The 24,513-nt window shown below is 39.8% G+C and overlaps 2 protein-coding genes and 1 long non-coding RNA gene across 3 annotated transcripts in view; 2 read left to right on the top strand and 1 right to left on the bottom strand.

Moving 5' to 3' along the window:
- Nucleotides 1–12,670, top strand: part of CLNS1A (chloride nucleotide-sensitive channel 1A) — a 39,872-nt gene extending 27,202 nt beyond the window's left edge. Inside the window, exon 7 of the mRNA XM_055320469.1 lies at nt 10,855–12,670. The gene's annotated coding sequence lies outside the window, so the exon portion shown is untranslated. The remainder of the gene's footprint in view (nt 1–10,854) is intronic.
- Nucleotides 3,255–19,245, bottom strand: AQP11 (aquaporin 11). Its single transcript, XM_055320468.1, has 3 exons — nt 18,265–19,245; nt 9,972–10,088; nt 3,255–4,870 (listed from the first exon to the last, which is right to left on the bottom strand). The coding sequence occupies exons 1-3, from the start codon at nt 18,884–18,886 to the stop codon at nt 4,791–4,793; spliced, it is 819 nt and encodes a 272-aa protein (XP_055176443.1). The 5' UTR covers nt 18,887–19,245; the 3' UTR covers nt 3,255–4,790.
- A 53-nt stretch (nt 19,246–19,298) lies between these two features.
- LOC129506653 (uncharacterized) lies at nt 19,299–24,209 on the top strand. The gene is made up of 3 exons (XR_008663845.1): nt 19,299–19,812; nt 20,233–20,420; nt 23,577–24,209. It is a non-coding gene; the product is annotated as an uncharacterized LOC129506653 (long non-coding RNA).
- The last annotated feature ends 304 nt before the right edge of the window (nt 24,210–24,513 follow it).

Here is a 24,513-nt window from a genome sequence, read left to right as displayed (position 1 = left end):
TAAATACTCTGTGGTATTGAGTTGTATGTTTGGGGTTTTTCTTTTTTTTTTTTCTTTCTTTTTAAATGTAAACTCTACACCCAGTGTGGACTTTGAACTCCTGACTCGAGATCAAGTGTCCCATGGTCTACTGACTGAGCCAGTCAGGTGCCCCAGCGTTGCATGTTTTTAAACTAATTCATTATTTCAAAACAAAAAAAAAACACGCTCATTATCTGAATCCTTCAGTTGCTTTTCCTACTTAGCATCCTAAAAGTTTAGCCAAGTTGATACAGGCAGCTCTGTAGCAGAGTTCATCCATTCTCTTGATGGGTATTTAAGATTCCAGTTATTCCTTATTAAAGCATGCTGCAGTACATATTCTTGTGTATCTTTAATGCACGTGTGTGCATTTCTCTATGGCAATACTTTATGCCTGCAATAATACATTCTAGCTCTAGTTTTCTAGTACAGTTTTGCTACAATGCATTTTTAAATAACATGTTAACCAGTTCACAGATAGTTGCTAAATAGGGCACTGATGTCAGTATAGCTCAGAAGTCACATTGGTTCATATGTATTTTTTCCTAAAATACTAATATTTTGCACACTCAGTTATCTATAATTTTGTAATAATTAGAGGATGAGATGCCGTTAGGTCTAAACTAGAAAGCTGTGGCATGAATTTGATTGTTTTAATAGGATCACTCAAAACAATAGAAACAAATTACTGCAGTAATGTGGGCAAAAGTAAGTAAATGGAGGCTTGGACCAAACTGTGCTAGTAGGCCATAATGCAAAGTATGAAGGCCTACTTACGCTAGAGAAACACATGTTCACAAGCAGCGTTGCTTTAATAGTGAATAACTAGAAATACCCATGAATAGACTGGATAAACTATGCAGTTTGAATTAACTAAAGCTGCACGTATCAAGTTGAGTTATCAGACAAGCAGGTAGGTATGTCAAATATTAAAGATGAATACGAGTCTGGAATTCAGGACAGTTGTACAAGCTGAAATAAATTTGGCAGTCATTAGGATATAGTTGCTCCAAAGCTACAATACTGGATAAAATTACCAAGAGTGTGACTATAAGTAGAAAAGAGCTCAGAGGACTAAGACCTGGGAAACTCATTTCATTTGAGGAAAAGAGGAAGGACTAGCAAAAGAAACTGAGAAGCCGGGGATTTTGTGGAAGTGAAGTATTTTCAGGAGGAGAATACAGTCAGTTGTATCAAATGCTGCTGATAGATAATAAGGATGAGAACTTGCTTTAACAATGTGAAAGTAATTGATGGCCTTGGCAAGAATTTGAGTGGAATGGTGGAGCTGAAGCCCTGATAAGAATGCTTCGAGAAGAAACAGGAAGTGGCGCCTTGGTGGCTCAGTTGGTTAAGTGTCAGACTCTTGATTTCGCTCAGACTTGTGAGATGGAGCCCCATGTTGGGCTCCACACTGTGTGAGTCTGCTTAATTAAGATTCTCTTTCTCCTTCTCCTGTACCTCTCCTCTAAAAAAATAAAGAAAACAGGAAAAGGCAAATAGAACTTAAGACTCCCAGCACATCTGCTTAACTTGTATGCATATATTCTCACCTTTTCTCCTGCTTTTTTTTTTTAATTTACGATAGTCATACAGAGAGAGAGAGAGGCAGAGACACAGGCAGAGGGAGAAGCAGGCTCCATGCACCAGGAGCCCGACGTGGGATTCGATCCCGGGTCTCCAGGATCGCGCCCTGGGCCAAAGGCAGGCACCAAACCACTGCGCCACCCAGGGATCCTTTTTTTATTTTTTATTTATTTTTTTATTTATCTTTCCCATCTTAAAAAAAGATTCTTTCTTGACCTAATTTCCACCTTCAGTAGCTGCCCACGTTTTCTTCCCTTTACAGCCAACCTCTGAAAGAACTGTCCTGCTATATATCTCACTGTTTTTCTATTTCAGTTTCAGGTGCAGACAAGGAATAAGCAACTGGGTTTAATCTAGGTTGTGGTTAAGCCATATGACTATGATGAGATAAAAGAACAAGGGAGTTAAGATTCTCTGCAAGTGTGTAATTTAAGCTGCTTGGAGAGAAGTACTTAAGAGTGAAAGATGTGAAAAGGCAGTGGTATCAGTGGACAGAAGTTCTCTATGGAGGCTGAAGGATTATTGGAGATGAGTGACTAGAATGAGTGAGCCAGGAGAGGGTAATGGTTAGGGTTTGAGTTACTGGTAATGACAAGCTTAAGGTTATGACCAAAGTTGTAGCTGAGGCACAATAGAAGAAAAATAAATGAAAAACCTTTCAAGTTCAGCCAGTGAATTGAGAGGCCAAGAAACTAGAAGGATCATCTTCATGGATATTGAAGTCTTCAAGAACTATAACTGGACTGGTATTACAGAGACTGAGACAGGAACTAAGTTCTTAAAGGACCCAGGGGAATTGAGGGTACTAATTGGGTAGGTGCTACAGTAAGAAGTACCCAGGTGGCAGATGGCGTGGTGTGCTGACAGGTTTTTAACAGCGGGAGCAAAGGGAAGCAGCCACGAGGAGAGCGAAACCTGTTCCATTGCAGGTATCAGAGGTGTCATGGAGAAAACAGCTACCATCTCAGAGACCTGTAGAGGAAGCAGTGTCATCTATAGTCTCAAATTCTGACAAGTTTAGAGAGCCGGGTATTTTCATGAATTAATACTTATTTTTCTTAAATACAGAGTCTCATGAAACAGTAATTGAAACACAGTTTCATGGTTGGAAAACCTAGGGAGTGGTAGAGGTATCATTTTAAAGGTAACAGCCTTTATTTTGTGTTGCCATGACAGGATTCAGGCCTAGCATTGCCAGATCTTTGGGATTTTTTCGAGAATCCAGAACTGGATTTTTGTGTGAAAAAGTCTACAACACTAGCTTTTTTTATTTACTTATTTTAAAATATTGTGCAGGCCAAATAAACTGTATTTAGCCACTGTCACAATTTTATAAACTGAGGTTTTTAAAATAGAAACTAGTATTTCTAAGTTCATGAGCCAAAGTCCATGATCCTCAAACTGGCTGGCTTGTTGGGTAGCCTGCCACTGTTCAGTCCACTAGGCTGGTGTAATGGGAGTGACTATCGCAAGCTCATCACCAAGCAGCACTTAAATTACCTGACAACTTATCAATTGTTTATTACATAGATCTGATCTCACCCCATATTTTCTTTTTTTTATTATTTTTAAAAGGTTTTATTTATTTATTCATGAGAGACAGAGAGGCGGGGGGGGGGGTGGGCAGAGACACAGGCAGAGGGAGAAGCAGGCTCCATGCAGAGAGCCCGACGTGGGACTCGATCCCAGGTCTCTAAGATCAGGCCCTGGGCACTAAACCGCTGAGCCACCGGGCTGCCCTCACCCCATATTTTCTTTATTTTCAGCTCTAACCCTGATAATGGAATTACCTTTGAAGAGAAATACACTTAACCTTATAGCCAGAACTTCTAAATGAAAAGTAGCCTCATAATAATAAAATAAAGCTTCTTATGGAAGAAAACTTAGGCTCTTTAACCCTAAAAAGACAAAATAGTTAATTCTTAAATTTTAACATTATAAAATCTTAAATGTTGCTCTAAAGTCTGGAACTTTACTTTAATCATAATAATGACCAAGATTTTTTTGTATTGAAATCGAAGTCTAAAGATGGTATTTGAGCCTCAGTTGACCTCAGGGTGGCAAACCCCTCTGGACTTAGTTTCCTTATCTGTAAAATGAAGATTAAAAATACATGCCTTACCTACTACTATCTAAGGTAGCTGTTAGGATCAAATGAGAATGTGAAAAGCTTATCTCTTGACTTTGTATGGGTGCTTTGTTTTAGTTCATTAAGGAATAACTTGCTGAAAGCTGCTAAGATTGTCTATTGAAAGAAAATATTTTAGATTATATTTAAAATTTAGGAAACACCTCAAGTATGAGTGGATATATAATATACTTCCAAAAGCAACTTTCCTATTGATAGGTGACACTGCTGATGGTATCACTGTGTGAGGTATTGGCTGAAATGTACCCTCTCTAGGTCTGTAAGCATGACTGGTCATACTGGTTAAAAATCCTATTCATTCAGGCGAGATCTGATATATACTCTGTTTTTAGTCCTGCCTCCCTTCCCTCTTCACCCTGTGCTCTTTTCATCAAAATTATCACTTGAGATTTATATTTAATGAATCTTTTTTAATTTTACTTTTATTTTTTAAAAGATTTTATTTATTCATGAGAGGCAGAGACATAGGCAGAGGAAGAAACAGGCTCCCTGTGGGGAGCCTGATGTAGAGCTCGATCCCAGGACCCTGGGACTATGACCTGACCCAAAGGCAGACGCTCAACCACTGAGCCACCCAGGCATCCCATGAATCTTTTTTTAATAAAAGATTTATTTAGAGAGAGAGAGAGAAAGCTGGGGGCAGGGCAGAGGGAGAGAGAGAGAGAATCCCAAGCAGGCTTCCTGCTAAGCACAGAGCCTGATGCAGGGCTCCATCTCATGACCCTGAAATCATGATCTGAGCCAAAACCAAGAGTTGAATGCTCAACTGACTGAGCCAGGCAGGCGCCCCAGTGAGTCTTTTCTACTAGCATTTAATACACACTCAAAAGAACAAGTCTTAACTGAGAAACACAGGGTATCTCCTTTTCACAGTAATTGTTTGTTAAGTTCCAGTGATGACAATACAAGGCAGCTTCCTCCGAGGAAGCTAAACATTGATGAGTCCAGTGTAGCCAGTATGTTGAATATGAGGTGATAAGATATCACATCCAGCTTGACTGTCCTGTAACTGAGTCTGAGTCTTTTGGAATAGTTACTCCCTTTTATTAATTGCATGGTGGTTATACAGCCATGGAAGGAAAAAGCTGAACATCAAAATCATCAACAATATACCTGAAAGACAAAATAGAGTAAAATAAACAATCTACGGAAGTTCAGAATCACTCAATGATTATAATTTATGTACCTAGAGATTTGGAAAGCAATGCTTAAAAGAATTAGCTGCATCAATTCTCCATGAAATGTGGATATTTACTAATATAACATTCTCACATTTTTCTTCAACTGTGAATCCTTAAAAACATATGTACTTGATAAAACCAGAAGGATCTAAACAATGAACCGAAAGAATGAATAGATGTGGAGTTCTAGCTCTGGTGCTGTCACCGACCTGCTGAGTGAGAAACTCGGGACTTTGGTCTCCCTTTGCTCTTCTCTAGCAACACTGTCCCTCTGTGCCCCAGAGATGTTCTGGGAGAATAAAGCAACTGAAATTGCTCTTGAGTTTTCATTTGGAATGCTCAGACATTACTTTCTCCCTTCTCTTTTTTTCATCAGTTACAATATTAAGAGCTTTTAGAGCTGTATCAAGCAAAAGATGTAAAACAGAATTTCAGTCAGTGCTAAAATTATATATCTTAAATAATACATGGGGGCCCTAGGTATCTCAGGGGGTTGAGCATCCGACTGTTAATTTCAGCTCAGGTCAAGATCTCAGGTTCCTGGGATCAAGCCCTGTGTTGGGCTCCGTGCAGTCTCCTTGTGAGTCTTTCCCTCTCCTTCTGTCCCCACCCCCAAACTCCGCCCCTCCATGAATAAATAAAATCCTTTTTTAAAAAAATATGTAAAAAGAAAAGAGTCATATATTAGTAAATCTTCATTTTTGAGGTCACACCAGTTAAATCTAGCATGTGACTATGGGTTAATTTTTCAGTGGAAAATAGGGATGGAAGGGACAGCCAGAGGGCTCAAATCACTGTCTTGAAAGGGATGTCTGCAATTAGTATTTTTATCTTAACATATTTACGATTAAAATTCTGTTAGTTTAAATTCAGACTGAGTTTTTGTCACGTGCAGATCTGATATTTTTTTTACTTCTATTTGGTAACAAAGGAAACCTTAAGGTTTGACTAGCATTTGGATAGCTTTAAAAGATAAAAGTCTGGGATCCCTGGGTGGCGCAACGGTTTAGCGCCTGCCTTTGGCCCAGGGCACAATCCTGGAGACCCGGGATCGAATCCCACGTCAGGCTCCCGGTGCATGGAGCCTGCTTCTCCCTCTGCCTATGTCTCTGCCTCTCTCTCTCTCTCTCTCTCTCTCTCTCTCTCTCTCTCTCTGTGTGTGTGACTATCATAAATTTAAAAAAAAAAAGATAAAAGTCTGTCTTGCAACCAAAAGCTTTAAATGATAAAAAAAAAAAAGTCGGAAACAACCTAAATGTTAACTGATCCACAAGATTTGACATTTTCTTATGAAGTCAGAGCTAGAGAATAAGACATTACATTGAAAACGTTTTCCAAAAATGTAATTTCAGTTACATAGCAAATAGAATTAGCTAATTTTCATTTTATGAAATGTGTAAACTAGAGAATTCTATATGCATTATATTATAGTCACTTCTGTTTTGGGGAGATGGCAGATGTCATTAGAAAAATTATAATTACCACTGCTATGAAAAGTAACAAATACAAGTACAGGTTCCAAGAATAGTTTGGTTACTCCCTGCTTCGTCAAGAATGGAAAGCTATCTTGGGACGACTCTCCTCCATCTCAGTGGCATCACCTAATGTAGCTTTAACAGGGTTTTGTTTGTTTTGACACCTCATCTTTTACTTAGCTGTGTAAAGGATTCTTGTAAAAATATAATTTTTAAAAAATATTTTATTTTACTTATTTTTAAGTAGATTCCATGCTCACTGTGGAGCACAACACAGGGCTTACATTCATGACCCTAAGAACAAGACTTGAGCCGAAAGCAAGAGTTAAGACACTTAACTGACTGAGCCACCCAGGTGCCTCTTAAGATTTCATTTTTAGGGATCCCTGGGTGGCGCAGCGGTTTGGCGCCTGCCTTTGGCCCAGGGCGCGATCCTGGAGACCCGGGATCGAATCCCACGTCGGGCTCCCGGTGCATGGGGCCTGCTTCTCCCTCTGCCTGTGTCTCTGCCTCTCTCTCTCTCTCTCTGTGACTATCATAAATAAATAAATAAATATTAAAAAAAAAAAAGAACCTAAAAACTCCTTTTAAAAAAAAAAAAAAAGATTTCATTTTTAAGTAATCTCTACACCCAGTGTGGGGCTGGAACTCACAACTGCAAGATCAAGAGGCACATGCTCTACTGAGCCAACCAGGTGCCCCTAAAAATATAATTTATTTTTCCCATCCTTAATAGTCTAACCTTATTTCATTTGATGCCATTTTTCCCCAATAGAACTGTAAGTAACTTCCATGAATGACAAAATCCAATGCCAAGCTGGAATTTAATATTCTAAAAAGTGTCATTCATTCATATATATGTCCTTTATCCACATCTACTGAAGGATTACTGTATTGCTTTTCATTCCTAAATCTCTTAAAGAAGTGTAGGAACATTCTTTAAACCAAAAGCTATAAGAAATTTTAGTTAAGTCTTTTTGGGAAAAGCTAGGAAATCCTTAGGCCAACAAAGAATCTTTGTATATTTTCAACAAGCCAATTCCGGCCAAAGATAATTGCTAAAAAGTTTAATCCCAATGCCATTTTTAAAAGATTCCTTGAAAAAAAAAACATAAAAGATTCCTTGATGAGGAAGAAAAATATGTGCATGTTGGAATTTTGGGGGGTAAGTGGTTCCATAAAACGTTTTGGTAATGGCTACAATTAAATATTATCTTCCTGTTTGGACTATACTAACATGAATAAAATGTAGTCTGTTTCCCTGACCCACTATTCTCTGGTCTGTACACTTCTTAAAGGGGCAGAAATGATTGCTCCTCTTTTATCTACCGTGAAACTTTTTTTTTCCAGTATGTTCTTTCAGGAAGAAGTTATTAAGTGATTCAGGCTAGAAAACATTTATTTTTTTTAAAAGATTTTATTTATTTATTCATAAGAGACACAGAGAGAGGCAGAGACATAGGCAGAGGGAGAGGCAGGCTCCATGCAGGAGCCCGATGTGGGACTCGATCCCAGAACTCCAGGATCACGCCTGAGCCAAAGGCAGATGCTCAACTGCTTGAGCCACCCAGATGTCCCAAGAAAACTTTTTTTAAAAAGTAATCTGTAAAATTAAAAAAAAAAAAAATCTGTACACCCAACATGGGGCTCGAATTTATAACCCTGACATCAAGAGTTGCATGTTGCACTGACTGAGCCAGCCATGACTTTTTGCTTTAAGCAATGTTTTCTAGGGGTGTCTGGCTGGCCCGGTCCATACAGCATGTGACTCTTGATCTCAGGGTTGTGAGTTTGAGCCGCATGTTGGGTAGAGATTACTTTATTTATTTATTTTTTAAGATTTATTTATTTATTTACTTGTGATAGACAGAGATAGAGAACGAGAGGCAGAGACACAGGCAGAGGGAGAAGCAGGCTCCACGGCGGGAACCTGACATGGGATTTGATCCTGGGACTCCAGGATCGTGCCCTGGGCCAAAGGCAGGCGCCAAATGGCAGAGCCACCCAGGGATCCCCCTAGAGATTACTTTAAAAAAAAAAAAATCATAGGCATTTTACAGAAAATGTCATTCTGATTTTTTTTCCTTTTAAGAATTATTTTGGAGGTGTGCCTGGGTGGCTCAGCCAGTTAAGCATTGGACTCTTGACTTCAGCTCAAGTCATGATCTCAAGGTCATGAGATTGAGCCCTGCATCAGGATCCCCACTGGGCATGCAGCCTGCTTAGATTCCATCTCTCCCCCTGTCCCCCTACCCCTGCTTGCTCACATGCTCTCTCCCTAAAATAAATAATAAATAAATAAAAATTATTTTGGGAAGGCCTACCTCCATTTTAGTGTTCTTTCAAGTAATGAATGAAATTTTTTTTTTAAGTAATCTCTACATCCAGCTCATGACTCCTGAGATCAAGAGTTGCCCTCTCCTCTTACTGAGCCAGCCAGGCACTGCTGGATGAAATAATTCTTCAGTGTCATAGGCCTACTGTTAAAATTGCAGTTGGAGCACAGTATATAATGTTAATAATATATGTGGATTGCAAATATGACACCTTAAAAGAATCATTCCATATAAAAACTGTCAGTAGACCTATCCAATTAGTGACTTCATGAACTTCAATGATTAACTTCTTAAAAATTAAGAATAGAGAAAATTTAAAGAAGTTATTAGAAAACACTAGCACTCTCTAGAACTGAAAAACAGCTGCTATTAGCATTTTAAAATACAGACTTTTTCTGATATTTTTCATGTTTAGGTCCACAGATACTATTACTGAGCAAAACAGGTGCTAAATGTGAAATAAAGGCATGGAAGGTGAAGGGAAGAAGTGTGCTGGTTGTTCAAACGTATTGTGCCAATGTTCCCTTCTCTATGTACCCTAATTTTTTTTTTAAACAAAAATAACAAAAACCAAAATGCTAACTGTGGATAAAAAGGATGAACTAATAAAAGCCAGGCATCCTCTATTCTTTTAAAATTATGATTTATAATCAGGCTTAAAAGAGGTGACTGAAAAACAAGAAATGCTAATAACTTATAGAAAGAAATGCATATTATAAGAGAAGTTTTATATATCTGATTCAGATAGAAATAACAGGAATGCAATTATGGGTCATTTTAAAATTACACTTACTATAGCTATCCATTGTTTCATGAGATGCTCTTTTACAGAAAGTCAAATGACCTTAACAGTACTTTATCTGGAACTCACAAATTAAAATGAAAATTCCCTTTAGCAAGAAAGAGATTTTTTTTTTTTTGAAAGAGATATTTTTTTTAACAGAAGGAATCACTCCTCAGTTTTTTTGCCCATTTATCTGAGGGGTTCTTAAAGTGGTATCATACCTGAAACTGACTACCCTTAACTAGATAATTTTATTTTTTTGAAGATAAAAAGTTTTAAAGGATACTGCACAGATAAAGCATTACTTCAGGTATTTTCATTTTACTCATTTTATTTTTTGCACCAATTCTGGCTTTGGAAATTGACATGTTAGAATGACATTTCCTATCATTTTAAGATACCCTAGTCTTTTAATCACATTAATAAAAATATGCTTACCTAAAGAAGGAGCGAGCCAATATACTATAAAAAATCGAAGGAATGCTTCATCAAAACACGTGAAATGTAGTGAAAGTGCCAAAGCTGGATTAAATACAGCTCCTGTTAGACTTCCTCCTGTAATACATTTTAAGCAGAGTGACACCAAACCATATATTTTACATTTTCTTGCAACTGGAAATAAAGAGGTAACAAGATATGACTGCTTTGTTTTAGGTATTTAAGTATTCTTATGCTATAATCTTCCTTTGCAGAATCACCTGGCATGTTTTAGAATATAAAAATAGATTATAGATTATAAACTGCAAAGACATTAAGAGTTTGGTTTTTTTTTTAAAAAAAGATTTTATTTATTCATGAGAGAGGCAGAGACATAGGCAGAGGGAGAAGCACGCTCCCTGTGGGGAGCTGGATGCGGGACTTGATCCCAAGATCTCGGGATCACGACCTGAGCCAAAGGCAGATGCTCAACCACTGAGCCACCCAGGTGCCCCAGGACATTAAGAGTTTTAACCCAGTGCTTTTCCTATATATTATAGAATGCACACTGAAAATTAATCTGTTCTATTATTGTTCCTACAAGTTTATGAAACAGATTTGGCTGCCCATCTTAACATTCATCAATTTAAATGAATAAACAATAATAAAAATAAAATACCCCAGGATCCTCTTGACCATAAGTATACCTTTGTGTTGAAAACAAAAGTAAAATGGACCAGTGTTATCATTGGCTCCATTTTTACTTGTCAGCAGAGCTCTAAGAAGGGACTGTGAATGGCATGTGAATTATGTCTCACGTGACTACAAAATTTTTTAAATAAGAAAAGTGATGTGTATAGTTGTGAAAGATAGGTACAAATTCTAACTGTTGATTGCTTTTCAGGGTTCATGGTCCCGCTCTGCACCCAGGTTCTCTCTCTGACGTGGATGGAGCCTAGGAGTTTAGTTCTGGCCAGACAAGCAAGAAAGGAAAAGCAGAGGAGGCTGGACTTCCTTTCCAGTGGTACCAGACTGTGGCTCAGCTTTTCAGAACACACCCTAAGATTATTCCTGAGATAGTGGTATTTCTGTTGCTGCTTTCGTGTAGAAGCTTGTACACACAGATCTGCCTCTGACTCAGCCAGAGAGCTAGATCCTGAGATCTTCACAAATTTTACCTTGACACATACCACTATAGCATGCTGTCTTTGTAAAATCCAGTAAAATGGAAATTAAGCAGCCCTTTCATAGGATTTCACCAATGAGATTTCATCCTTGATAGACTAAAAACATTGAAGCTGTGTCAAGATGAAGATATTGAGCAGTGAACTAAGTTCACTCCATGGTTCAGAGTTTTTTCTAGCACACCAGCCTCACAGTATGATTCATACTCATGCCTCAGCAATTATAAATGACATCATGTCATGGGCCTTCAGAATCTCTTTTGAATAGTCAGTCTTGGAATGTTAAGCCTGCAACTGCCAAGGACCAACAGAATTGTTTGGTTGGCAGGTGGTCATTTCAGTTTAATAAAAAAATTGAGTTCCTATATGGTAGACATCATTGGCAAAAGATAAGAACTTACACAGGTCTTTAAAATACAGTGTAACATGTGCTATGATAATACAAGTGACCTTTGCTTTTTTTTTTTTTTTTTTGGCACATTTAAGTAAAAATAGACTGAACCATTGCTCTCATAATTAGTTTTCTTTGGTGTTCCCATTAGGTCTTTGCTATTTCCTTAGATCAGAGAACATGATCTGTCACACTTATGACCATACTAAAATTCAAGCTATTTCACTTGCCTTATCTTCTAATCCTCACATCTCCAATAGTGCTGAGTATAACGTGGAAGCTGCCATTCCCACCAAAAGGCAGAGTTCTCCTCTCTTGAACATGGACTGGCTTTGCAACTTGCATTGACAAACAGAATGCAGCAGGAATGATGCTATGGCAGTTCCGAATATAAGTGACACTGAGTGAATTCTAGTTTCAGGTCTCAAAACACCCATGAGTTTCCACTTTTTGCTCTCTTGGAACAGTGCCCTGACCACATAAAGAAGCTGGTCTAGACTGCTAGAGGATAAGAGGCCACATGGGGAGAACTGAGGCATCTTAGATGACAGCTGCCACCAATTGTTGAACACATGAGTGCAGCTACATTGGCTTTTCCAACCCCCCCCCCCAACTCTCCAGCTATTATGGTCACATAGCAATTTCCCTTCTGATCCACAGAATCATGAAAAATAATAAATTATTATTTTAAGCAATAGTTTTAGCTAATACACAGGATGCCTGGGTGGCTCAGACAGATAAGTGTCTGCCTTGGGCTCAGGACATGATCGCAGGATCCTGGAATCAGGCCCTGTGTGGGGCATCTCTGCTCAGCAAGGAGTCTGGTTTTCCTTCTGTCATTCCCCCTGCTCATGTACTCTTTCTCTCTTGGTCTCGCTCTCAAACAAGATCTTTAAAAAAAATAGCTGATACAGAAATTCATATCAGGAGTGGGTTCTGTGTCAAACGCCCAAGGGGTTCATGAGTGGTGATGGTTAAGCGTCTGAATCTTGGTTTTGTCTCAGGTCATGACATCCGGGTCCTGAGATCAAGCCTCATGTCAGGCTCTGCACTCAGCATGGAGACTACTTGGGATTCTCTCTCCCTCTCCCCCTCCCGCTAATGTTTTTTTTCTCTCTCTCGCAAATAAATAAATCTTAAAAAAAAAAAAAAACTCAAAACATGACTTTGGCCTGTTTGTGGGATGTTTAACAGCATCCTTGGTCCTTACTACTAGATGCCAGCACATCTGTCTTCCCCACCATTGTAACAACCAAAAATATCTCCAGACATTGCTGAATGTCTCCTGGGGCAGGGTGGGGGTGGGGTTCCTTTTGAAAACCACTGTTGTAGAGAACTACTGATATGTGTATACAAGTAAACATATGTAGTGTTGTTTATAATGCAAAGAACTGGGGAAAACCCAAGTATCCATTCATAAGATCGCTAAATAAACAAGCTTATTAATTTGGAATAACATTCAGCATTTTGAAATAATGAGAGAAATAAAGAGTTACTAATTGACATTGGTAGGTCTCCCAAGATAGCACTGAACAACTACCATTACCAAGAAAAGCAAATTGCAAAAAGTAAGGTATGATATCTTTTATGTTAACATGAACATACTTAAACAATAGTTTCTATAGGATCTGTAAGACTTATGTATAATAAATCACATAAAGAGTTTGAAGTACATACATGCATGTGCAGAGGACTACCCTGGTGGGAAGACTAGACAGGAGAGAGGACAGGCATGGAAGATGGCAGTCAAAAGGCACTTTTAGTCTCATTGGCATTGTTTCAATTTTTAACAAAGAGAATACATTCATGCATTGTGTAATTAAACATTAATTATTTAAAAATCACCCATCAGGCATAGGACTAACAAAATATCTTTGAAAAATGTTATTTGTTGACATCTGAAGGGGAGAAGACATAATAATATATGTCTAAGAAGAGCTACCAATGGGAAGACAGAGCTGGCTGATTGTCAAGAGTCTTACAGGAGAGCACAAACTGGATGACATTACCACATTTAAAGACTGTGTCAAAGTCCAAGTGCTAAATCTGGTAATTCTAGATGCTAATGTTTCTCAATACTCCTACAGGGAATCAAATTTTCTGTGACAGAATGACAGTAGTAAAATCATAAGACTTGGGTATAAGCCAGAATGTCTGGAGCTAGCCCTTTCCAGTGAGCAGAATATTTGTGCCAGGTACTGTGCTAAGAACTTGAAATACATTATTCTATTCCTCATAATGGTCTTAAGAGTAGATAGTATTCTCCATTTTAAAGATGAGGAAATGAGGCCTAAATTAAGTATCTCTTTTAAGGGTACAATAAAACTCCAAACTTGTACACTTAACCCACTTAATTAATAAATACATGTTTTGGACCTTTGAAGCTATTTTTTTTCATTTGTAAATGAGTATTTCATATAGTTATTACACTAAAAGCAAATATATATAAAGGACTTAGTTCCCTTCTCCTTTGACAAATAAACTTACCTATATTCTTCGGGATTTAGGATACCAAAAATGAATAATGAAGTAAAAATGTTAGTTTCTTCAGATAATTTATTATGCTTATTTTGAAAGCCCTTAGACATAAAATATAAAATATCCAGATATATATTATTTTTTCTACATGATTTTTATAAGTGAATAGGAGTATTTGATGTGTAACAGGTGACACAATGCTAAGCAAGACCTGGTTATATGTTATAATGAACAAAACAATTTTAGTTTCTGTATTCATAAAGCTTACTGTCTGGCAGAAGAAGACATCAGAAAACAAGTGTATAATTAAATATTCTACAAAGGAAATGAACAAGGGCAGTAATAACGACAACTTAGATGTATAAAAAATAACAGACTTTTTTCAATGTCTAATTACTGTTGATCCTTGAACAACATGGGTTTGAAATGCACAGGTCCACTTATATGCAGGTTTTTTTTATATATATATAAATACAATGCAGGGATCCCTGGGTGGCGCAGCGGTTTAGTGCCTGCCTTTGGCCCAGGGCGCGATCCTGGAGACCCAGGATCGAATCCCACGTCGGGCTCCCGGTGCATGGAGCCTGCTTCTCCATCTGCCTGTGTCTCTGCCTCTCTCTCTCTCTCTGTCTCTCTGTGACTATCGTAAATAAATTTAAAAAAAATTAAAATAAATAAATAAATACAATGCAGTACTGTAAATGTATTTTCTCATGATTTTAACATTGTTCCCTCTACTTTATTGTACAAATACAGTATATAATACATACAACATGCCAAATATGTGTAAATCAACCATTAACGGTAAGGCCTCCAGTCAACAGCAGACAATTAAGTTTGGGGGGAAGCAAAAGTCATACATGGATTTTTGACTGTGTAGGAGCTCAGTGCCCCCTAACCCTTGCATGGTTCAAGGGTCAACTGTAATTAAGAATGAATGCAGGGGCCCCTGGGTGGTGCAGTTGGTGGAACGTCTGATTCCAGGTTTAGGCTCAGGTTGTGCTCTCAGGGTCCTGTGATGGAGCCCTGCATCAGCTCCATGCTCACCGCAGAGTCTGCTAAAGTTTCTCTCGAACTCCCTCTGCCCCTCCCTGCTCTCTCTCTAAAATAAATTTTAAAAATGAATGCAGTTCTCTCTTACCCTGTTCATTGAACCAAATTCTCCCAAATCCTAAATTAGGGAAGGTTTGCTTGAATTCTGCATTAATAGTTTTATAGCTCTAACGTGTTAATAAATCACATCCTAGGATGCAACCATGTCTAGTCAGTACCAACAGTACCTTAGAAGTTAAAAAAAGACATACCAAAGTAACTTGTAATGAGACTTGACTTATCTGAGTCTTCTTCCCCTGCCTTTCCTTCCCTATCCATTCTTAAATCCTAACAACAAAAGCCTCTTCTCTCTCTGATATGACAGAAACTTGACCATTCCCAAGACAGTTCATTTATCTGGAAGAACTCTTGACTAAAGTTATGACATATCCACAGAAAATAATGCGGATATGGCTTAATGTTGCATTACCCAAAATACGTTCTCTTCTGCTACATGCTCCTAGACAAAAGGATTCCATACGTTTGAAAAACTGTTCCACATCCTCCTTTTGGAGTTTCACAATATGTAGCAGCATAGTAAATAAAGGCTCTGTACTGTCTTAACATTAGAAAATCTGTTTAATCCAGCGTTTGCCAAATTTACTTGGCAACAGAATCCTTTTGTAACTTGAAATTGTTTGAAATTATGATAAAGTATATATAAAACATGTCATCTTAACCATTTTTCACTGTATATTCAGTGACATTAATTACATCCACAATATTCAACTATCACCACAATTTCCAAAACTTTTCCATCACTCCAAAGAGAAACTCTGTATTCTGCACCCATTAAAGATTAAGTCCCTGGACTCCTCCCTACCTCCTAGTCCCTTGGTAACATCTATTCTACTTTCTGACTCTATGAATTTGCCCATTCTGGATTTTTTTAAAAATTTTATTTATTAATGAGAGACAGAGAGAGAGGGAGAGAGAGAAAGTGCGGCAGAGATACAGGCAGAGGGAGAAGCAGGCTCCATGCAGGGAGCCCGACATGGGACTCCAACCCAGGTCTCCAGGATCAGGCCCTGGGCCGAAGGCGGCGCTAAACCGCTGAGCCACCCGGGCTGCCCATTCTGGATTTTTTTATATAAGTGAAGTCCTGCAACATTTGTTTGTCCCTTTGTGTCTGGCAAGTTCCATCCATGCATGCTGTGGTGTTATCAGAACTTAATTCCCTTTCATGGCTGAATAATGTTCAATTGTATGTACATAGTATTGTTACTTTTGAAGATCGCAGTGTAAAAAAGCTGATAATGAAATGAGATTAAGCCTTAGTGTCAGTTTGAACCATGATTCCAGCACATTCTAGCTGTGTGATATTGGACAAGTCCTTTCACGTTTGTGAGCCTCACTTTATTTAAAATGGGAATAATGTATTCATTAGTGAGTTTTTCTAAGGATTAACTAAGATAACTCATATAAATTTCCTATGTGCTTATTAGTATATTACCCAATGAATATTCTTTTTTTTCCCAATGAATATTCTTAGCTCCTTTACATTGGCAGAAAAGGAAGATCATAATAGATTATCAATATCTGTAACAGTAGCAATCCACGATTATCTATTAGGTTCTGCCATGGAAACAGTCTCGGCGCTGTCCAATACTGCACCCACTAGCCATGTGTGGCTACTGACCACTTGAAATGTGGCTGAGGAACCGGATATTTTAGTTAATTTAAATGTAAATAACTAGGGCAGCCCAGGGGAGCTCAGTGGTTTAGCACCTGCCTTCAGCCCAGGGCCTGATCCTGGGAACCCAGGATGGAGTCCCGCATCGGGCTCCCCGCATGGAGCCTGCTTCTCCCTCTACCTGTGTCTCTGCCTCTCTCTGTGTGTGTCTCTCATGAATAAATAAATAAAATCTTAAAAAACAATAGTCTTTTAAAAAAATAAATAAATGTAAATAACCACATGTAGGAAGTGGCTTCCAAATGGGCCAGCTCAAGTTGGGACAAGAGCAGTGGTTCTCAACTCTGGTTTCATACTGAGAGTACCTGGAAAACTTTAAAATACACCATTAATTATAAAAGTACAGAGCATAACTTTTTTGCAAGGGATGATTATCTTCATAAATGGGGGCATGTTTCTGCTTCAGCCCAAACCTAAAACTTTAATAAATAAGTAACTATACACCAACCCCTCAAATATACATAAATCCTTCCCTCTCTCCTATACCCTTTATTTCCATCTGTGTATACACAAAGAATAGTACTAGATCTAATGGATGGAAGATGGATAGAAAAATCTTTCATTTTTATCCTGGGAAGTCAAGCAAATGTTTAGAAGCCCTTACTCTGAGGTTTGCTTCTACTCATAGTCTCACTTTCAGTGGGTAGAAGATAGACCATTACAACTAATTTCCTTTTATTAGATACCTGTCTCTAAAACATTGTATATAGTCCCAATGAAGCTACTTTGTTGCAATCATTTAAAATGACACATTCCATCATTAAACTTGTTTTTTGGATTTCCTAGTCCCCTTTAGGATATCTAGGGTATCCACTGCATCTGAGATCTTGTCAAAGTAAACAAATGGTTTGCATGAAATCAACAGATTTCTTGAGTTCCTTGTTTTTTAAAAAGCATCTTTAATTTCAAGCAAGTTTTAATTTTAAAACACATCTTTTGTGATAGGCCACTTAAACGTTCATTTATAACTCAAGATTAATTAAGAAATGACTTTAAGAAATTCTGTAGAAAAAGAACTAAGACAAAACTACAGAATATCTACTCCTTATTCTTACTATTAACCAATCAAATAGTCTATGCCTTAAATTGGAAGGCACTTTTTAAACTCATGATCATTTTTCATTCAGAGTGTCAGGTTGGCATAAAGAAAGAGGTAGTTGATAAGTTATCTTTCCTCTCTACCATTAAAACAATCCCTTTGCAGGATATTTGAACTCTTGGCAATATTTCAGTATTTCTCAGTTTCAGCACAGAAATGGCTCCTGTTGCTGGGTATTCAAAAAAAAGCACTCAATAGAGAGGATCCATATGTCTGCACAACTGGTAAAGAACAGGCTGCAAAATGGTTAGAAAAATGGGGATACCAATATAGACATCGCAGAAGTATATGGGTTTCAAATGTTTCTTGGTAAAGAACTTAGCGCCTCAAGTCACAGAGGCTCCGGACATGCCAAATGTTTTGTGGGAATAACAAACCTGCATAGACCAAAAAGGTGATGAGTGCTGACAGCAGGTGGATACGAAGCTTGGTTCGGATCTCCTGGAAGTGCAACAGAGCGCTGTGGAAAATAAAGGAGCAGATGGCTTCTGTGATGACCGCTTTGGGCAAGTCGACTTGAATAGGATTTCTGCAAGCGAAGGTCCTCTCGTTGAGGTGGTACTTGGTCAGCCCCAGGCCCCAAAGGGCGCTTATGCAGTATCTGCTGCACAGGGCACCAATCAGCTGAGCCAACAGCCTAATCGCACCGGTCTCGGGGGACATTCCCCCCAGCAACATCTGCATCATCACGCCGCACGGGTTGGTAGAGGTGCCCACCAGAGTCAGGCCGTGCACCAGCGAAAAGAAGTAGATTAGCGTTAGCGGCCAGGTGGGGTGCACGGGTTCCTGCTCGCTCAGCAGTTGCAGCTCATGGGTGCAGCAGCAGAGCTGGAAAGTGGCCAGAAACTCCAAGACGAAGGTGTGGGCCATCATGAACCTGTGCAGCCGCTGCCGGGTGACCACGCGGGCCAACCCCATCAACAGCACGAGCGACAGCATCAGCCCCAGCGAGGTGCAGGTGTCCTGCACCTGGGGCCAGAGGCCCCACAGCGCGGTCATGGCTCGCTCTTGGCCAGACTAGGTTGCCTGCTGGGCTCTAGAAGCAGCAGCTTCGGGGCGGGAGTCCCAAGTCCTAAGTCCGCAGCCCCGCCCCTGTCCTCACGCCCCGGGGGCGGACCGACTCGAGGCCAGCCGGCGGCCCCCGGGCGTCAAGCTGGAGGACTCCTCCCCGCTCCCCGGCCCGGAGCGAGGCTGTTGGGACCAGAGCCGAGAAGGAGACGGGGGGAAGGGCGCAAGGGAAGCTCTGCCAGGGGCCGGCTGGAAGGCCAACGGTCAGCAGGAGTCGTGGAGTCGGACGCGCACATGTCCCCGCCGCCTCCCTCAGGGACTGGAAACCCGCGCGGGTCTCACCGGGCGCGGAGGGGGGGCCGCGCGCCCGGGCCACTGCGCCTGCGCACGAGGACCCGTGAGCCCTTGCGAGCGGCTCGACCGGGGCTCCCAGGACGCCGGCCCCTGCGCCTGACGGCGGGGCTCGCGTCCGCTGCTCTGGGACCGCTGCTCTGAGGGGGACACCTTGAAGGTTTCTTCTCCCCGGCTCCTAATGAAACGGTAAAACCGTCCGGCTGGAAACATTCCTAGAGATGATCTCGCCGACCACCACGTTTTTATTAACGGGACGATTGAGAAGACGGGAGGCGACGGAGGTAGGACTCCGGAGTCGAACGAGCCGGGGTTTGACCCGTGCGAGCAAGGGCGCGCGACCGGGTGTCCTCGAGCCTTTGTTTTCTTCGTCTGCCTCCTAGAGTTGGTCGTACGCCCCCCCTCACCGATCTGTTTCAAAAGGCATGAGGGATAAATAATAAATAATGAATAAATAAATAAATAAATAAATAAATAAATAAATAAATAAATAAATAAATAAATAAATAAATAATAAAAGGCATGAGGACACTAGCGCCGGGAGGCGAGCACGGAGAAAGCGTTCGGTGAGTACGACTGTGTCTGACGGTGCCGGGGCCCGCGGCTCTTGCCCCCGCCGCCCACTCCCCGGCAGGCTGCGGCGCCCCCTGTGGGCGAGCTGGGAGGGAGCGTCAGGGATTCCTCCGACGCTGCCTGGTTTGGGGCTAAGGCCGTAGACACCAAGGTTGAGGGGGCGGGGGGGGGGGTGTCAGATGCCTCCGCCCTCTCCCTCCTCGGTTTTGCCTCCACCGGCTTGTGTGGACCAAGCGTTCACCTTTCCTAGGGCTGGAGAGAAGGGAGAGAGAACAAGAATGAGAGGAATAATTAGGCCGAGCTTCAAGTGATAGGGAGCTTTGGGCAGGCGTTCTTGTTGATTCTCTTCAGCTTCCCTCCCCAGTCTCAATTGTCCTTTTGTTAACTAATGAAAGTTCTCTTTATGACTCCAGTTTTTGTAGTGCCAGTAGACATCTTCTGAATTAAAAAAATAAACACTTGCACTAAGCTCACAGACTACGTAGAGAAATGAAGAAGACCTTTCCTCTTTCCAGTATTGGTGCCTGGCCAGAAATTTAGTGTATATTAAGGCTATTTTTTAGTGACTGTTGTCGAAAGAAGTTGCTTCTAAATTAATCCTGTGAGTATAAATAACCCTTTCATTGCTCCCCTTTACTAAAAGTCGCTTGAAGATTAATGTGAATATATTTAATTTACTGCTCTGCTGATAATTCACTTTCACTAGCAAGAGCCATGTAGAAAACTTAGTCTTTTGGACTTTAATTAGAAATTTTATTTTATTGGGACGCCTGGATGGCTCAGTGGTTGAGCGTCTGCATTTGGCTCAGGGCGTGATCAGAGGGTCTCGGATTGAGTTCCACCTCGGGATCCCTGCAGGGAGCCTGCTTCTCCCTCTGCCTGTGTCTCTGCCTCTCTCTCTGTGCCTCTCATGAATAAATAAAATCCTTTTTTTTTTTTAATTTTTATTTATTTACGATAGTCACACAGAGAGAGAGAGAGAGAGAGAGAGGCAGAGACACAGGTAGAGGGAGAAGCAGGCTCCATGCACCAGGAGCCCGATGTGGGATTCCATCCCGGGTCTCCAGGATCCCGCCCTGAGCCAAAGGCAGGCGCTAAACCGCTGCGCCACCCAGGGATCCCGAATAAATAAAATCTTAAAAAAAAATTTTTTTTTACAGTATGATTAAAGATTTTAATATTATATGTTATTAAAAAGACTTTAGACATTGTTTCAATTAGAGAACAAGAGCAGAGTAAACTCAATTAATTACTTGGAGTATTTCACATCACATAAATCAGTCTCTATTTTCAGAAACAAGAAATCATTAATCTCCTAATTCCTTCAGCAAAAATGATTGTTGATATAGTTGACAGTGCTGCCTGCATCTTGCAAACCCATATATCAAAATGCTAATTCCCAAGACCAGTATCTTCATGAGAAAGAATGACTCTTACACAGGTTGAGAAGAGTATGGCTTCCCCTGCTATTTTGGCCCAAATTTAACCACTTTTCTTCTAGGCATTATACAATTCTGGCCAAGAAAAAATACAAACTTACTTTAAAGTGACCAAGTAGTTACTAAAGGAAAATTCTTCTTTACAGAGGAAATTCAGTTGATAAGGACAGAAGAATGATGGATTTTTTTTTAAAGATTTTATTTATTTATTCATGAGAGACAGAAGGCAGAGACATAGGCAGAGGGAGAAGCAGGCTCCTGGCAGGGAGCCTGATGTGGCACTCGATCCTGGAACTCTGGGATCATGCCCTGATCCAAAGGCAGATGCTCAACTGCTGAGCCACCTGGGTGTCCCAGAAGAATGTTGGATTTAGAAAATCACCAATTTGCAACCCCTAATGAATTTAAATAGAACTACACAATTCATGGATATAAAAAAGTTGAAGACTATTGGTAAATTTAAGATTGGTCACTAACCAATCTTAACATGATTCAAAGTGGAACAATTATACATTATATGCCTCAAGTACAGAGCAACATTTAGGCAAATTTTGCCTAAGGAAAAAAAAATAAAAGAAGCTAAGTCTAATTGAACTTTTTTTTTTTTTTTAAGATTTACTTGAGACAGAGAGAGAGCCTGCCCATGAATAGGGGGAGGGGCAGAGGGAAAAGCAGATTCCCCACTGAACAGGGAGCCTGATACAGAGCTTGGTCCCAGGGCCCTGGGATCCTGACCTGAGCCAAAGCAGATGCTTAAACCTACTGAGCCACTCAGGTGCCCCTCTAATCAAACATTTAAATATAACTATCAGTTTACAGGAAATGCAGGAAATAGAGGAACAAGTTAAATGACACCATGTAGAAACTATCAGTCAAATTCACATCGTGGGACATTCCACAGAACAAATGATTTGACTTTCCAAGTAATTAATAACTGTCAGCTAGTAGGGCCTAGAAGGTAGTACACCCCAGTAACAATGAGCACTCCAAGTGTCCAGATCTTGGTTACTAATTACATTATCTAATAAAAGGAACCAGGGTTCCTTAGAGAAATGGCTGATTCAAGGACTGGGGCAGGAAACATCGAGGATAAGCCTGGAGCATCTTACTATGCCAGAAAGCAAAAGTCCTAAAACTAAAAAAAATAATAAAAATTAAAAGATGGAGGTATGTCAGGAGGGACATAAGAGACAATGGAAAGCTGGCCAAAATTAGACAATTTGAACAAGATAAAGTAGTTTTGAATTATAATTCAAATTCTAAGGTAAACATCCGTGAAGCTGTACTTTTATACATAAATAATTGAATAAGGATGTTGAGCACAGTTCTTTGTTAAGTGTAGACAATGCATATTGACTTCCTTTCAAAGAGAATAGTATAGAGACGTGTGGGGGGGAGATGAAAAAGAAGTTTTGCAGTGGAAAAACGTGACAAACACTACCTTAGCTAGACAAAGTATCAACAGTGATGTCATGTTGACAGTTGTACTTTGATAGGGTGTAGTGAGAATGACACTTCTGTGGTTTTTCCTTTCCAAAATGCATAACCCCAATACAATCATGAGAAAAACATCAGAGAAATCCTAACTGAGGGACACTCTACAAATGTCCCTACTAATACTCAAAATTGCTAAAGTCATAAGAGAAGTGTGAGAACCTCATAGCCTAGAAGAGCCCAAGGAGATTGGATGACTAAATGTAATATAGTGTCTTGGAGTACCTGGCTGGCTCAGTTGGAGAAGCATGTGACTTGATCTCAAGGTTGTGAGTTAAGAGATAACTTAAATTTAAAAAATAATAAATGTGGGCAGCCTGGGTGGCTCAGCAGTTTAGGGCTGCCTTCAGCCCAGGGTCTGCCTGATCCTGGAGACCTGGGATCGAGTCCCGCGTCGGGCTCCCTGCATGGAGCCTGCTTCTCCCTCTGCCTGTGTCTCTCCCTCTCTCTCTGTGTCTCTCATGAATAAATAAATAAAATCTTTTAAAAGAATAAATAAATAAAAATAATAAATAATAAATATAATGTAGTGTCTTGGATGGGATCTTTGGATAACAAAGGACATTAGGTAAAAATTAAGGAAACCTGAATTAAATAGTAGCATAATAATATTGGTTCATTAATTATGACATGTTACATTATAATGTAAGATGTTAATAATAGAGAAAACTGTGGGGCATGTAGGAACTCTGTACTGTGCAACTTTTCTGTAAATCTATAACTTTTTGTTAATCTCTAGCTGAAATTTTAAAATTACTAAAAATAAAATATCACAGACACAGACTAGGAGTTGGTATTAATTCTTTTTTTTTTTTTTTTTTTAGGAGAATTGAAACACCAGGTGGTTTTAGCAGAGTCTGAGTTGGCACTGATGATTCTGGTTATGAAAATCAAAACCATTAAGGAAGAAAAGTCTTAGCACTGGACCTCCATAGCTGTGGAGCAGGCACTTGGGGGCACCAGCCACTGCTGAATGCTTTGGGCAGCTATCAGAAGCCCATCTGCCCTTTAAGCCTCAACAGAACAGAGGGACTTCTACACAGAGGTGGAGCTGGAGCAGGCAGGAAGAAAATGGTGGTGAAGACAACTATTCTGCAGGTGCACTTGGAGGCTTCACAAAACCATTTGGGGAGAGATAAAGAAGTTTGACTTTTCTGCAGAATGAATGGATGCAGAGCCAAAGAATTACTGTTTTGCAACTGTTGTTGCAGCTCTTTATTTACTGTAAAGGATGATGTTGCCTAACAAACAGGTCTACAAAAGAAGAGCATTTATTGCTAAGGTATCGCTGAAGCTCTTTAAAATCTGTTAAAGATAAAATGTAAAATATAAAAATATATAAAATATGTACACATACTCCAAATACAATTTAATAACCTGAGTCAAAAAGTGTATTTTTTAATATAAAGGTTAAAATTAAGTTAGTACATAGATGCCAGAAGTCCCTTTCATTATAACTAATCTGTTAGAAATATAAACCTCAATCAACTGGCTTTTCAACATCCTTTTGTCTTTAATGATGAGACTGTGGTTTGAATGTATGTCTAAGTTTCCGGTGTTGAATTTAACTGGACAGACTTGCTTCTTACCAGGATTAGCAACTCTTTGAATTCTAGTTATGTAGCTACCTCTTTCTGAATTTCACTACACCTACCTTTCTTACTAAACCCTTTTTGGTCCTCAACTGCCTATTTAATATTTACTCAATTTTTCTTATAGTGTGTATTATGACTAGCTCTCACATGTTAAAAATGAGATTTG

This window comes from Nyctereutes procyonoides, unplaced genomic scaffold (assembly GCF_905146905.1).
Source record: "Nyctereutes procyonoides isolate TBG_1078 unplaced genomic scaffold, NYPRO_anot_genome, whole genome shotgun sequence".
NCBI lineage: Eukaryota > Metazoa > Chordata > Mammalia > Carnivora > Canidae > Nyctereutes > Nyctereutes procyonoides.
Note: the sequence above shows the minus strand (reverse complement) of the source record. Positions and strands in the feature narration are given on the sequence as shown.